At 43.7% G+C, this 16,953-nt stretch overlaps 1 protein-coding gene across 3 annotated transcripts in view; it reads right to left on the bottom strand.

The window, feature by feature from the left end:
* ppargc1a (PPARG coactivator 1 alpha) overlaps positions 1–8,309 on the bottom strand; it is a 46,534-nt gene extending 38,225 nt beyond the window's left edge. For 2 of the 3 annotated variants that reach the window (XM_023965807.1, XM_023965806.1), the window contains exons 1-2: positions 8,074–8,309; positions 5,733–5,912 (exon numbers count right to left, since the gene is read on the bottom strand). In XM_023965807.1, the coding sequence (XP_023821575.1) occupies positions 5,733–5,912; positions 8,074–8,121 (228 nt within the window). In that variant the 5' untranslated portion in view covers positions 8,122–8,309. The remainder of the gene's footprint in view (positions 1–5,732; positions 5,913–8,073) is intronic. The other variant, XM_023965808.1, reaches the window with a different exon arrangement.
* Positions 8,310–16,953: the final 8,644 nt, after the last annotated feature.

Genomic DNA, 16,953 nt, shown 5'->3' on the forward strand with positions numbered 1-16,953 from the left:
CTGGGACCATGCTTTGAGTGTGCACGCGACTGAGACAGACAGGCAGCCAAGCAGCCACCACCAGACCAAAAGATGTTCCTTTGCTCTTTTTCCAAAAACTCCCCTGAGCGCCCCCCCCCCCCCCCTCCTCTTTTTTTTCTTCTTTTTTTGGCCACATCACCCCTCTACTTACTACCCTTTTATTTTCTCCCTTCAAATTCTCTCTGCTTCCTTGCAGGCGTTTATTCCAGAAGCGACTGCTGTTGGCCAAAAATATATTTGTTTAGCCGCTGCTGCTTCAACTTCCGATCATCCAAGAACACGTGCTTCGCCTTGGGAACGGGAGGACAGAGAGAAGGGAGGCGGGGGGTGGTGGTGGTGGTGAAGAGAGCCCACAGCAGGTTGAGAGCTCTTGTAGCCGAGTGGATCTGACAGACGCTCCAAGATGACACAAGCTTGGACAGCCTGTATCTGCATCTCTCAACCATGCATCTGCGCCTATTTGTCTACACTCCCCCTCCGTTTTTTTGTACCTTGACACAGCATACTGTTGCTGTGTAAAAGCGCCTCGTGAAAGTAATTGAGGATTTTCTTTCTACCAGAGAATGCAAACAATACATCAGTGCGATAAAAGTGAAGGGGACTTGAGATGGGAGAAAGCACGCGGTGTCTTCTAATAAGACTCACTTGTGGAAATCATATTATACAGCCGAGTATGATAATTCATACACCCTTTGCTGGAACAGTGAACTGGTGCGGGTGGTGTACTCTCAAATGTCAGCATAAATTTGCAAAATAAATGCAACCGACATTCAGCAGTGAGTGGGAGCCGGGACAATAAGGGTTTGGGCTGTTTGTGTGTGTCTTTGTGTGTGTGAGGGCATGACGACGCCTCTAAGAGGGTGTGTGACTTTCCACTCATTTGTATTTTGACTCTCAGGAACAACAGCCTTGTGTAAACATCTATACTCACTACCATAAGCTCAGGTGCGTTTCAAAGAAAACTTAACCCAAACTATCTACTGTATTTTCCACATTAAAGGGCGGAAAACTGATGCCATATATAAGAAGCACCGAACGATAACGCTACATGCACACTGGGTATGTAATGCGCAATCAAGAACGTGCTTAATGGGCATTTTTGGATGCGCCTTTGGCCTAAGGTATTAACACTTGACCATCTCTATCCCATACTAGTGCATGCACCTACAGCACAGTGCTTAACTTGAACCAACACAAATAGTTGGTCTTGTTTTGAAAAGGATGCTAACTATATGTCACTACCCAGTCCGAGTCCTTGATAGGTCCAAGTTCAACTGGTCTAACTTCCAACACACATTCAGTGGCTGCAAGTTTGGTAGGTAAAGCCCAAAAGCAGAAAAACTTGTGTAACGAAGCACAAACACAAGAGTTTTGAATGCAGAGCCATATACCCACGTTTACATGGACTTTTCATCTGAGGTGGTCGCTTGAACACGTATTTCCAAGCCCGTAGTGCAAGCCGTAGTGAATGTAGCATAATGTATCATGAGGTACATTAAGAGTGAGAGATAAGTCGGTCTGCCATTCTACAACTTGTTTGTGACACTGCTACACGTTAGCCATGTTAGAAATGTTAGTATATTCTCAATACCTGTTGCTCCTACTTTTGTTTGCAAGACCTAAAACAAGATACGGCTAAAATAAACATTACTGTGACTACGCTAACTCTCAACCTTGTTATTAACAGACAAAAAAAAATAATTAAATTTCGGCACTGCTGCTCGTTGGTTTTGTTAGCCACGTTAGTGTTTTCACAATACACGTAACTCGCAACTTAGTTTACAATACGTAAAAACACAGACTGATACCGGTAAACCAAACATTGCTGGGACTACTCCAACATCCAACCTTGTTAATAACATGTAAAATAACATGGCCTGACATCGCTACCCTTTCGCTGTGCTAGCGGTCTCACAATAACACCCAACCTTGTTTGCAACAACACAACCAAAATTAATCCATATTTAAGGTGTTTAGATTTTAAGGCACATTGTAATTTTAGCCAAATATAATAAAAGCTTTTAAGTGTGCCCAGATATTGAGGAAAATACAGTAATCTTGTTTTACTCGACAACAGGCGCTACAGCATATGTCCAATAACACACAAAATAAGTAAATCTAAGCGGTGTACTGGCCTTTAAAGACTGAAAACATTGCATCCTGTTTGAGCATAGCTGATATAAATCAAGAACTGCATATGTGTACTCACATGCATGCAGTCTATGTTGAATATCAGCAATGCTTTAAGCCTTGGCATCTTTTTTTACTGCCTACTAAGCCTACAACCTTTTACTTCCAATCCATGGGCTTTGGTTTAGGCTGGCTTCAGTCCAAGCTTCTCCTCGTCTATTTGATGGTCTGTTTCACTACCCATCTGTCCCCCATGCTTCTCCGTCGGTCTTACTTGTCATTTGTTGGCCTTTTCTGTCCATGCGCCTCCCTTTCACTCGTTCTCCTCTATCTGCTCTTGTCCATGTGGTCCACCTGTCCATCTATCATCGGTGTATCTCGCCAAAGGACAGCCACAGCAGCAGCATGTCAAAAGGTACACGAGTGCCAGTTTTCTCTCAGAATCATGCAGACTGACACACAGCCTGCAACAGCTGTAAATTCCTTCATCTGCATATGTGCAATGTGGCCATGACACATAATTGTGCGACCGCCATCAGGGCCGCCACAGAAGAATCTGTATCAGCCAAAACTGAAGAGTCGCTCTTCCATCGTTCAAATATTTGCAACTCAACATGAAATCTGAAAAGAAACCTGTGGTCAAAAAGACATTGGGTCACACTTGTTTGCTATTATCTTTGGCTGAACACTGGGAACTTATTGGACTTACCACCCCTTAACAACTGTAGCCTTAAATAGATCATGGTCTTTCTGGGTTGGCCTGTTTTGAAGAGGTGTCAAAAACGCCAGGCAAGGGGCAATGGCTTCAATGCATTGGTGAGCACGAGTGTGTGTGGGATGTCAGCTATAATACAAAACCGCAGTGCGGTGTGTCCTTCAAATTTGTGCCGGGGACAGTTTAGAGCAGTTAGAGGCCTCAGAAGAAGCTAAAGGCCAGTCAGAGGACAGTGTGGTGATCTTGCAGAAGGGAATGCACATAGATCAAAAAATCCTCCTACAAGCATTTATACGCACTTTCACTGCCTAGGCATAGTGTCAATTTGCAGTATTACCTTGGTGATCAGCTAAGGACGCTTTTACACTAGGATAATTAGCAGACTTGGTTTGACTGCACAGGGAACACCAACATTTTTCACACCTTGCTTTGGTGTTGCTTTCTGAACTGCACTCTGGAAAGCAGGCCAAAGTGCCTGGAAAAGCCATGCAGTTACAAAAACTGGATGTTGGGGGACGTATCACCTGAAAGTAGCTCTGACCAAAAAAAACAACAAAAAAACCAAAAGGAGCATACTAAGCCTCGATTGTCCCTACAACGTGTGTTCATAGCACTAGTTCCAATGAAAAGTCTATGTAAAAAAAGCCTAAGTGTTGAGGTCTTCTGCATTTACAACTGACGTGTTCACATGTCGCTCTGTATCTAGAGCCCGAAAATGGGCTCTAGATACAGAGAGTTAAACCAGGTCACACTTTGACCAAACAGGGACTCAGATTTGGTAGTGACGCATGGATGGCATCATTTTTACTTGAGGAAGTGCCAATCATTTCAAAATTGATGATGAAGGAAACATTAATAATGGCGATTTATGGAATATATCGGAATAGAGCTTTGAAAGAAAAAGTCTGGAGCAAGATTCCCGAAATTTGCACCGCTTTGACATTTCGCACCTCCAACTGTAGGTGACGCACATGCACTAGTATTGGGTGGCAACAGTCCAGTGTGAACACCATATACTAAAAGCGTGTTCAAGAACCCCGGATTAATGGTCTTGACACATGCCCAGTGTGAACGTGGCATAACACTTGCCAAAAGAGAAGTTCTAACGTTTTCGAGATTTTTGTTCATTTGCTCTGTGGACTATTTTTTTTATTATTATTAATAAACAGTAAAAAAAAAATATATAGAAAAGAAACATCAGGTGTCTGACCGTCAAGTCAACTTTAGAGGTTCCCGATATTTTAGAGGACCCAACGACTCAAGCAGGGACATTTAGAAATCAATGATCGGGATTCGTGCTGATCAAAACGGACATAATTTTCTGCTAAATCGCTCAGAACAGGTATATGCAAGACAGGCACAGAAACAAATGCAAAATAAAGGACACACTTTCTTTAAAAGCTGTAAAAGTTGGCTAGTTATTAGCGTTTTCTCTAATCTTCAACTTCTGAACGGATGCCTCTCTGTTATGAGCTGAGGCCAGTTGTGGGGGCTGATGAAGTACAGCTGCAGAGTTAGACCTCTGATCCCTGCCAAGCAGCAAACTTTCCTGTCAGATTAGGCAGGATTAGCCGAGTTCTGCTGTATGATGAACTGAGAACTTCATGTGGTGACTGGTTGGTTTCCAAAAAAGGGAAAGAAAAAAATATGTATTACTTGCTTTGAAACCCCGATTTTGACTGTTTAATTGGAAGCCTTTCCGTACCCTTGACATTATACGATAGCTGCTGGCTTACTGAGTGTGTGAAAACATCAGCCGCTTACTGCAACACACAGAATTCGTGTGGGGGGCAGACACGTGCTGTGGTGTGGCGAAGCATGTGCGCATGCAGACGCAGTCACACACACAGATCTGCAGTGGGTGCTAAGTTCCATTGTGTTTTAAAATGAAACACAAGCACATGCATACATTCTCATTGGTATTTTTATCCATCCCCAGAGCCAATTGGTGGCTGCAAGCCATATCGCTCTTAGACAACAGAGGAGCCACCAGCTAGTACTTAAGGTTCTTTTTTCTTTCTGTGTGTGTGTTGGATGCATGATGATATACGGAGACTCTGGAAAAGGTGGTGGTAGGGAGGGGGTCCAAACATGGAAAGAATGTAGCATCTTATCAACTGTTGCCTGCATGACCACTGAGGGGACAAACACACACACAAAACAGAGAAATATGTGGCTAAACGACAGGGCCAAAGGCATGCACTGCCTCCTTGGACAGGATCTTTTCTCCTGAGGCACAAGCTAAAGCATCCAATCTCAGTCTTTCTTGTCTATCTCTGGCCCTGATAATGGCTTATAATGAACTGGGGACTGGAATTCAGTCCCAAGACCGATGGCTTTATGGCCCTGGCCAGATCATCACCCTCTGTGGACCTGGTTTGCCACCCAGTGAGAACAGAAAGATGAAAACGGAAGAAGCAAAAAAGGGATGGGAGGGCAAAGATTAAAGATCCACACTCCAACCTTTGAGAAGAATTTTGCAATACAGCCTCCACGTCCAGAGTTTACTAAGGCTCATTGTCTCAGATCTGTGCCGCGTTACTGTCTTCAGGCTGCTCAGAGTTTTGATAAGGTAGCCTTCCATCACGGCTAGGAGTAAAACCAGGGGACAAAGGTCCTCATGGCCTTATCAGCCTTCGCCTTATCTCCTCTTTTATACTTTGCGGCGATGTATAGTGCTGTTTGTAAACTGGTTGTACAGTTTGTTTGGGTCGTCAACAAGGATGTGATAAGATGTGGTGTTTGCTCGAAGGATGTTTTTATTTCTTGCTCACCCCTGCGAGTAATGATACCACCGAAGCACATTCCACACAAGCAGCCACTTCCCAAAAGAAAAGCATTGAATGAACTCAAAAGAGCTACTTACCTCAAAAAGATTCGATGCTTCATTCCCATACTGAGTGGAAACGATCTCTGATTGGTCACTGTACCATTTGAGGCCGCCCAGGAAGCTGTCTGCATCTAAATCACTGACGTCCAGCTCTGAGAGGTCAAGTTCAGGGAGGTCCGGGCAGAGGGGCTGATCTTCACCAACCAAGGCAGCACACTGGACAACAATAGAACAAGGGTGATCAGAGGGGTCATGTGCAAATGTAAAACTCAAACTTCCATTTATTTTTAGTCTCCACCGTAATCCACTTCTTATCTCACAATCTTATTGATAAATCTGAACATAAATGAAGCTTTTACGTGACGAGCGCATCATCAAACAGTAACATATAACTTATCTTAATAATTGATTATCAACTGATAACGTTTGGCAAGCTGCAGCTCAGCTGGTTTTGAGGAACAACTTGCAAATGTGCAACCTGTTTCCACTTAGCTTCTGCTCGACCTCCAGTTGGCCACCCTGTGCAAACTGTGATTGGTGACGGCCTCCCGGCTACTAAATATTGCCTTCTGACATTTTGTTATTCACCCAGCCAATGTGTACTGTTTGTAGCAGCTGTTCCTGCTTCCTCCAAACACAAATCATCATCTCCAGTTTGGCTGCGAGGCAGAGGTGTGGACTGGGTTTACAGCCATCAGCCCTGCTCTGTCGTTTTCAGCATCCAACCACACTCTGCAAAAGATTTTTTTGAGAACTTCAAGAGCAAGGGATCAATAAAAGACACCACAGAGTGGAGGCATGTCTGTGCACTCATGCACAAATGTGAATCCAAGCCTGATAAAACGGCTTTATTGCTGCTGTCTGAGATAATGCACGCTCGTAATTTAGTTGACAGCGGATGCAAGCGCCACAGGGAGGCCTTGAGAAAGACATAAGATGGATATCCTCGGGCGAAGCTGAGGGGTATTTGTCCCGCAGACTGAGCAGGCTTGAGAGTCGCTTTCGGCTCAGCTGAGAGAAGGATGCTGTGCCAAGCGGGGTGGGGGTGGGTGGCGCACCCAGACACAGGTGTCATGGTTCATCTGTTCTAAGAATCTGCCAACTTGAATACAGGATGACTTAGACTTTGATGAGGCAAATCCGCAACAGGGTAGAGGGAACAGATTCACTGCGTCTTAGGCTTCCTCCTGAGATGATCCAGTCAGACAAGGCACGACGTAACAGGACAGCAACGCAGCTGTTCGGATATGCAACGGCTGGACTTCCAGTGCTCGATTATAACATTGCTCCCCCCTGGTAATCTAATGAAACAGCGCCGCCAGTCTGACAATCAGGATGCACCCCAGCGCTCCGGTGATTTACGCACGCGTCGCGCGCAGAAAAGCACCTGCTCGGATGGAATTAGAAGAACAGTGCTATGCCCCTGATTTCTGCTCCAGTGCGCGCAGACTTTCTTTCTTTCTTTTTCATATGTGTGAACATGCAAGCGTTGTGAGGATGCGGTTAAACGGAGAGCACCTGCACATGCGCCACCACTTGCAACTGGATCAAGTGGAACAGGGAACGTCCCCGACATTTTTAGAGAAAACAGGGTTCTTTCCCCCTCTTTTCATATGCGATCTGCAGAGCACGCGCGCATGAAAGACGGAATACATGTAGTTAGACCACATACACAGACTCAAACTGAGGAGCCGAGAAATGAGGAAAATGACACTTAAGTCAAGAGATGCGTCTTCGTGTCTGCAACCCAAATAACGAAAGAGAAATATAAAACGAAATAATGATAAGGAGAGCATTAAACGTGCAAACATTGACTAGTCTCCGCTCCAGCCTGCGCTCCTCCGGCCGGTGCCGTTAAGAGATTGTCCTGCGCAATGCCTTCTGTGTTTGGAAAAGCTCTGCTTCTGCCTCAACGCCGCACATCACAGGAGTCCTTATCTTCCGAGGGTTTAGGTGTCAGCCGAATACCTGACTCTGAGACATTTCAGTCGTCGTGAAAAGCCTCTTTGCCGCTGAGCGCACACAGTCCGCGCCTGGACAACTATTCCGACAGAGCAGATCCTCCGTGGGGAGCGCTGCTCCTGAGCCCCACGCACGCACACAACTACACCTTTTAACTCGGAGGAAAAGGAATAATCCGCTTGTCATATATCCCTGTGTTGTGGGTTAGATTCCTTGCATCCACAACCGTGCCCAAGGCGCGCGCAACGCCGGCGAGCCAGCGGACCGCACCGGCGGCAGAGCAGACAGCGGAGAGCGTGGACTCCTCCGACGTTCCGAGAAAAAGAATTGGGGAGGAAGGAAAAAAGTCCAGAGGGATAACAGGATCATGAAAAGAGTAGATTTTTTGTTTTGTTTTGTTTTAAGATGCGCTCACCTCTAATTCTGTCCACACCGAGTCTTGGTTACACCTGTCCCACGCCATCCAGACACTGAATGACGGTCCGAGGGGAAAAAAAGGAAAAAAAAAAGAAAAGAAAAAAAAAGAAGCAAATCAAGTAAAAAAGAAATCCACACACGCTTCCCACTCGCTCGCACACAGGCAACTGCTGCCCCTCGCCGAGAATGAACCGAGGGCACCTGTCTTACAACTGCTTTCCATCACATGACAAAGCTATTAAAAGTAGGCAGGGGAGTGACTCCGCGTCCACTCTACCCGCCAGTGACGCGCGCGGAGCAGGCGGGGTCTGGCTGCTCACATAGTAAAATCCTCTCCGCGCGCACTGCAAAAAAAAAAAACGCCGCTCCAAGCCAATTCTCCATGCGATACATTAAACAATCTTTTTGTCACACAAAAATACTTGAATTATTTTTTACTTTTATTGTAAAAAAAAGAAGAAAAAACATGTTTGCAAAGCTCAGATTGAACCCTTTGACGCTTGAATTCATTTATAAATATGAGAAATAATAATAAAAAAATCCTTATGTTTTTCCTTTATATACTAGATGATAATTTAAATACATTTTGCACTCCAAGTGGTTTAATGCATCAATGGGTGTCAAGGGGTTTTATGATTTCTTTCAGATGCTGGACTTTTAGCTCACCATGATTTTTTCCCCCTTTAAATTTCAGGAAAAAAATGCATCCAGATTTCTTGGAAATGATTTAAAAAAATAAAAGCGCTAAATTTAGGATTCATCTGCAGATGGAGAAAAGGAAAGCACAAAGCAAAACTGATTGAAAACTCCTCATCGACTTTAATTTACTACTGCAGACCGTTATATGATCTGTACCTCTGCTTTTCTGCTCATCAAGGCAACATTTTCAATCATCTGGTAATAACTCTTACCTAAAAATTCACATTTTCAGTGTGAAAAAAGGGTAATTCGGCTCATTTCTTTTTCTATTCAGAGACAATAAAAGGGCAGGTGGGAGTATCAAGCATGTGTACAGTGTCAACAGGATGTGTATAGGCAACAGCCCCTGAGTGAAATGACAACAGAAGCTCTGTGGACATTTTAAACAGAGTGGTTTGTCTGTTGGGGGGCCTGTCAGGTGAACCACATGAGTCACTTCATTACTATCTCTGTATAAGCCTCAGTTATTGTCATCGAGTGATTCATAACTATACGAAACTAGCAGAAAATAATGTCCTGCATGAACATTGTTTTCATAAAATAATCAAGTTAAATCCTGACAATACATTTGTGTAATGAGAAACCCGCTCCATGGAATATGCTAACCCCAATCCAATTTTTAGTCTTGTAAGCCCATTAAGTTCACCTGAGCATGCAAAGAGCAATTGTCTCCCCAAATTAGTCAACCACATACAGTAAGTCTCATTAAACACAAAATTGCATGGAAACCTATAAAAAGGTACTGGGACTGGAAATGTAAATTATGCCCACTGCGCGAGCAAGCCAGCGTGCCATCGTGATAATACATCATGCGAGTGTATGTTTTATGTTTATGGAGGACATTTGTACGGCTAGATCCATACATTTGGCTGATCACACAAAGATGCCACCCAGTGAAGCCAGAGCAGGTGGTGTGTGCAGTGACCTCACACAGCCCAGATGGACGGGCTCGGTGCGGTTAGTAAAATAAGGGCAAACGTAAGCATCATATGGAGCTCGATGGTTGGTGGCTTTGGGACTGTGGCACAGATGAAGCGCTACAGAGTCTTGCAATCAGACCTGGATTTATCCAGCCTCACTGGGACACAGGTAGAATATCAGCCCCTAAAATGTATTGAAAATGTATTAGAAAGCCATCATCATGTCAGTTCATCTCAGGAGCGGAGCTACAGGGGAAGCAATGGGGGGAAGCTGCCCTCTATAGCAAAAAGCCCCCCCTCCCCAATATGGAGTTCATGTTACTATCACTACTGACAAAAATTAGGAAATCACCAATACAAGCTTTTTTAAGTATTGCTAAAATGAAAAAAGGAAAATAACAATATATATTAATGACAATAATTTTCATAATAAAACAGTTTAAATCATTTAATCTCATTTCCACTCTGCTGTTCTCAATAGCCCCCCTTCCAAAGTTTTCTGCCCCCCTATAAAACATTCTAGCTCCACCATTGGGTCATCTATCCATACACCTTTGTCTTATAAATTTTATATTGAATGCTATTCCTGATGCTACCCTCTGCATTTACCGGGATTGGGACAGGCACAAGCGGAACACAGGTCTGTACCCTGTTGAGGCTGCATTTATCTGTTTTTTTCTTTGAATGTCTGTCCGACCATCGTAACGTTTATTTATGTATTTTATTTTATTTTATTTTTACAAGGCAAGACCCTTCACGCTACTGCCAAACTATGTAGCCACAAGAGGGCTCAAGTCGGGGATCCCCTGTGCTCGTCCCCAGCCTGGATAAAATACAGGGCTGTGTCAGGAAGAGCATCCAGCAAACCACCTGTGCAAATCAGTGAATGTGCTGAAAGGCTTACATTTACTTTTCTTTTTATGTTGTTGTTTTTTGTTTTGTTGTGAGGTTTTTTGTTGCAATTTTTACCTCTTTAGCCAATTGTGGATTTTTGCAGGCTGTCACATTATTGGGCATTTAGCCCCCCCATGCGCATGTCTGTACCCGGCCATGCTTGCAATCTCATTAAACTTGTACAACACTGCAGAAGAGACCGTAAATATTGGCATAAAAGGATAAAAAAAAAATCATAGGAGACATATGTATTTAGCTGCATGAAAGTCGAACCACTTATCAGATTGTGCAGTTCATGGTAATTAATACAAAAAAACTCAATGTTAGTTATTTTTTAATTCTTGTATTCTTTGATACTTTTTTCCTTGGAGGCTTTATCCTTATGTATGCAAAAGAGATTTGGAGATAAAACTACAGGTAATCTTTGAAACGCTATAGCTTTTGTTTAAGATGCACCAAGCTGATAATAGATTGCTAAATATGGTGCCACCGGACTGAATGAGAAATAGGTCATTTTTAGCCCAGCCGGCATCAGAGGATAGAGAGGCCAAAGCACTGCAAGCTACAGGACCAACATCACTGAGTGTTCGATCATTCTGCTCTCATAAATGGCCTGGAGTCTTGCTTTCACACCGGCGTTACATTTAGCCCCTTATATAGATATCACCTCTCAAGGGGGCCGAATCTATGGGATGGAGTGTGAAAACTTGTTCGCACTCATTTTTAACATGGCATGCTGTCAAAATGCAGGATGGATTTACCTTTCCCAATCCCTGCTGGGGTTTGAAACATCACAAATACAGTTCAAGAGGAACCAACCAAACTCGACATTTCTGTAACTCAGTATCTTCAAATTAAAAGAATAAATCCACTGTTTGGTTTGGCACAAAGTCTAATGTTTAGGGTTAGACTTTCAACCCAGCAGACGAAAAAATGTAATTTGAAAAAGAGCTTATTTGTGACGTAGAAAATATGCTAGTCGGTTCACAAAGATCCCTGCTCTGAGCTCTCTGCAAAGTGGAGGGGAAAGGGGGCGGGCTTACTCTTCACCAACAGTCCCGCCCACAACTCAGAGGTGATTTTCGAATGATTTACCACTGCTCTGAAAAAACGATGTCTTAGAAAATGAGACAAATTTTTTACATTTTTACTAAAAATGGCACATTCATATTAATAGAACACTGGAAAGCTTTTAAAGTAGATCAAAAGATGATTGAAGTGGGACTTTAAAGGGTAGCAAGGCTGGATAAAAGCATGGGCAATGGGGCGTAATGTCCCCACAAATGTGATGGCCCCCCAAAAAAGGAAAATTAAATGAGGAAATCTTAAAACATAAAAACCAAATAAATCCCAAAATAAACAGGCAAACCAAAAAAATAAATACAACAACTAAATAAAAAAAAGTACAAAAAAGCAAGGATGGACGGACGAGCAAATAGAGACATAGAAAGAAAAAAAAGATACATACAGACTCAACAGGGTTCAAACCAGTGTCCTGCTTGTCCCAAGCCCGGTAAATACAGAAAGTAGTGTCATGAAGTGCATCCAGCGAAAAAAATGTTTTAGAACATATCAAAGGAGAAGTTATATAGACAGATGAACAGCTTTGATGGTTTTCTAAGCATTTTGGGGGCTTGGAGGGATATGACACTCCAACCTCTCAGCAAATCCCCCCCCATGGAGGGGCTGGCTAAATCCAGACCTGAAGGGTAGACTCTCTAGTGATGCCGCAGTATAAAGAGAATATGTAATAGTTAAAAAAAAAAGGTTTATATTTTTATTCTTTCAATAAATGGTGCCGCCCGGCCCTTGTGGAGCATGTGTGTGTGAGCGGAGTGTGATTCATATCACTTGCTTGCATGTCATTGCTCCCAACAGAATCCATCCTAGCATCTGGGCATTTTAATACATGGTGGCTGAATTCATGAAAATTAATTGAGGGCAGAGGTAAAACAGAGAGATCCATCTATTCATGTCTCTTTCAGGACTATAATAAGACAGCTTCTGCTTCATTGTCTGGGTTGTCATTTAATGTGCGTTCATATCTTTGGCGGACAGGTCATTCTTTGCTTTCGCCTGGGACAGCATATAGTCATCGCTGTTGGGAGGCGTGTAACACTAGAAGCGGATATTCAGCTGCTCCTTTCCCACTATATGTTTACATTGCCCTGCACGGTTCTGATTTCCCGCCTCCCTAAGTTTCTACATACCCTCTCTTTGTAGTGCCCTTTAAAGAACCCGTCGCTTTGTCACCCTGCGTGTAAGCGTGTAATCCTTTTCATCAATGAACTCAACTGTGCCATTTAGCTGCTCCCAGGATGGCGGCCACTCATCCCGCAGAGAGTCCGGCCCACATTATTAAGGCAAATGGCATGAAGAGGCTATAGGGCCAGTTAGCCACGGCTGGGACTAGGAATGGAAAATAGCATCAGCCCCATGCAGCGACGGGTAAACACAAAAAGTAGCCTTGGGGGGACGCAACGCTGGAACCCCCTCTTTGCTTCCCTTTTCTTGTTCCAGCTTTGCTTTGAGATTGGTGAGAGTACCTTCACTTATATATTCGAATATACTACACGGCAAAGTGGACGTGGTTTCTCTGTGGAGCCATGAGTTGGATGACTGTTTGGGAAAACCAGCCAGTCATGGAAAATGCATGTAGAGAGTGGCAGAGGAGATCGAGGGAGGGTCTGTGTGTGTGTGTGTGTGTGTGGGGGGGGCAGGCAGAGAAAGCAAGCCTGGTGCGTAACGCATCTCAGTAGCGCTTAACTGGTGCTCCGGGCAGAGACTCTATACGAGGCACTTTCTGCTTTGCTTGGGTATAGCACTCACAAGGATTATTAAAATTCATGGACCAGGAGGGTTTGCACATGCATAAACAAGGCATTGCACACTCCCCATGCTTTGAAAAGCTGCAAACCTCAACTCCGAGACTGCCGTAACAGATGTCCCGGCACTGTAACCAGAGGACACGAGAGGCACTTGTGCACAGCAGTTAAAGCAGCTAAAAGGCCACACGAATGAATCTGTTCTGTTTCACGTTGGATATCCCATAAAGTATGTTTTTAGGTTAAAGACTAAAATTTTAACGCATGACTCACCCAATTAAAATGGTCTTTTTGTTTTGTTTTTTAACACGTTGTGGCAGTTTTCACACCATAGAGTACACATATAAAGAAAATTAAGACTAATATTCTGAGCATTTCATTGTTCATATCATTGTGAATCAGGAGTAGACAAAACAATGCAGTAGGTGTGACGTTGGTACTACGGTCGGCAGGCTATTTGCAGACAGACAGATCCATGCACATCTTCATTTTCCTCGTCAAAACTGTACTGCTGGATAGCTATGATATTGCTCAACATTTTTGTTGCACCGCTAAGGCCAGGTTGGGGTTGTGAGGGGCTATCAGCTAGCAGGATAGTGTGAACAAAAGGGTTGATGGGAAATGAGGGCAGACTTACGCCAACAGTACCGCCTACAACTCAGAGTTGAATTTCTAATTAACTACTGCCAAAAATTCAGAAAATATGTCCTAGAAAAGTTTATTGGTTTTTCTTGAAAAACAGCAAAGTCATAATGAAAAAATGAGTGGGAACGCTTTAAAAATTGATCAAAAGATGATCAGAGTGGGACTTTAATTAATATTTTTACAACATTATTGAAAATAAAATACACAGATAAAAATACTTTTTATTGCTTGGAGCATCAAATTAATAGCGCAAACTTTCATGTGGATATATTTTTTAATAATAAAAAAAAAATCAAATTTTAGTTAAATTCAAAAAAAAAAACTACTGAGATCTCATCACTTGCTGCAGGCGGAAATAGCTGCACCTCTCTCCAAACTGCAAAAATCTCTAGCGAGTCACGAGGACGGCCCAGAGCACAGCAGATGTTGCTTGATTTCTAAAATAATATCGAGGCAGGGCTGAATACCTTGACAACACAGTCCTTGTGTACTCTTAGCACTGGAAGAGTGCCAGGGAAGAATTAGGTCAGCTAAAGTGCATTGTGCCTGGTGGAACTCCATGTTAAAACAGCATCAGGGGAAGGAGAAGGGGATGGGAATGGGAGGGGGGGGTGTTTGGTGACACACAGGTAGAAATTTCTGGAGCAGCACAACCTGCTCCTTTCATCTTTTATTGTTGTATCATGGAAACGTGAGCAGAAACGTTACACCCCTGAGTTCAGACTGCAGCCTAATTATTTTCAGCAATGAAAAAAAAAGGACAAAATAGGGAATGAGGGAGGAAAAATGCATGCGAATTGCAATTCTTTCATACGGCCTGCATATGGGGTGTATAACCACAAGCCTGAAAAAAATCCTTACAGCACAATAAAACTGATTGTATCATCACCTTTTTCCCCTTACAGGCTGCATTTCTACTACTCGTCACATCACCTCCTAAAAGAAGCATGTACTGCTAAAGTACAATAAGAAGGGAGGATAAGAGAAAAAAAAAAGCAGGTCAAGAATGAGAATGCACAGTCGATACCTATTTTGTCCGAGACATCCTAGAGAAAAAACAGCAAAGAGACAAAAGGAGCAGATGGATGGAGATGGGGCAAACGCTGAAAGAGAGTCTGACAGCGACTAACAAAAGCAAGAGAGAGCTGGTGTGAATGATAGAAAGAGTTGGACAAAGATGGAGCATAAATTAGTGGCAGATATGGCAGGAAGGGAGGGAAGATGGAAGCTAAGTACAGGAAGGAGTGATTAGGGACAGGAAGTGGCAGGTTTAACAAAGGGGATGGAGATTGGGGGGCCAGTTACCAACTGAAGATAAACCGCCTCTACCTCAACAAAAAAAAAAAAAAAAAAAAAAAAAACGGAAAAAAAAGCTGGCCCAACCACAACCAGCATGTCAGATTTCATGCCACTGTATCCACCTTCCCCTCTCCCGTACAGCTTAACATCTTTCTGCTTATGACTGGAATCTGCGTCACATGTACTGTGTTTTCATTCACACACGGCCCCTCCCAGTGAACTCGTTGCCCCCTCGTAACTCGCATTTTGGATGCAACATTGAGCGGTAATTGCACTGTCCTGATAACGATTACAACTGCAAGAGATAATGAGATGTTGCAGGGACGATGACAGACGTGTGTGAGGACGACGTTTGAACTGGACATGATCTTTACATGACCTGGCAGCCGTCCACCAACTCGTGAGCGCGTGTAAGCATAATTCAGATTGTGCTGAGCAACAATGCTGGCTTTTCCTTGTGAGTGGACAACCTTATTGTTTTTGGCAGCTGCACTTTTTTTTCCACTTTTAAAAACCCACTCTGATGATACGGAGGCCCCAGAGGGACATGAAAAATTGTACTGGTCCACACGGAAAGGTCCCCCAGCCAGGACTTGAACCAGGGCCTTACTGTGGGGCAAGAGTGCTAACCATTGCTCCACCAGTGGTTAGCTGAAAATGACATTACGTGAGAAAACGTCCATCATAAAACACTGACCAAATTGATTGAAGGAGAACAGTTTATATGCAAGTTATCTCACAGTCTTTAAAGCAATCCTGGATTGAGTCTGAGGCTCAATGAGCATGATGAGGCCCTTGTCCATTTCAATGGACCAAAGGCTCAAATAGGGGGCCATCGCGACCCCAACCCTCAGCAGATTCGTCCTGTTTGTTTTTCTTGCTCTGCGCAGAGGTCATTCTTGGTTCACCGTCCCCTGGCCCTGTCTGGGGCATCAGCTGATCGCATGTGCCCACCTTCCCAGTTATGCGCTTTGTTTATGATGCTTCCCCCGGATTGTCCTTCGTAGGGCTGGCGGTAGGTTGCACGGGTGTGCACCAAAGTTGGAAAAAGATCATATTAGCCCTTGTGCTATAGATGACCCCACCCTTACTTTGATGTCTTCTCCCTACCATGACAAAGGTGGATAAAGGTGGAAAGATTTCATGTAATCCATGGACACCAGTGAAGATCACAAATTATTGAAGAAAAAAGGTTCAGAGCACTGTCTAGTGGGTCTAAATGACCCAACTCCCTACGTTAAAGTGCCTAGGATTGCACAAGTGTTACTGACGTTGAAAATGCGCTGGGCAGCCCACAAGTTCTCTGCTCGGTTCTGTTTGATGCATCCCCTTGTAGACGAATAGATCCATGTACGTCGTTGTTCTGGCTCAAGACTCTACAGCTGGATTGCTCCAATATAGTGAGGGGCTTTAACCTATGGGGTGTAAACAGAGAGCTCTCAGATACGAGGGGAAGGGGGGCAGGGTTGCCACCCACCAGTGCAAGGGGAATTTCTGATGAACTCCTGCTGCTCTGCAGAAATTAAGTCCTAGAAAACGACATAAGCTTTTATATTTTGTCTAAAAAAAGGCCTTTAAAATAACTCAGAAGATGAC

The sequence above is a fragment of the Oryzias latipes genome, chromosome 18 (genome assembly GCF_002234675.1).
Source record: "Oryzias latipes chromosome 18, ASM223467v1".
Lineage (NCBI taxonomy): Eukaryota > Metazoa > Chordata > Actinopteri > Beloniformes > Adrianichthyidae > Oryzias > Oryzias latipes.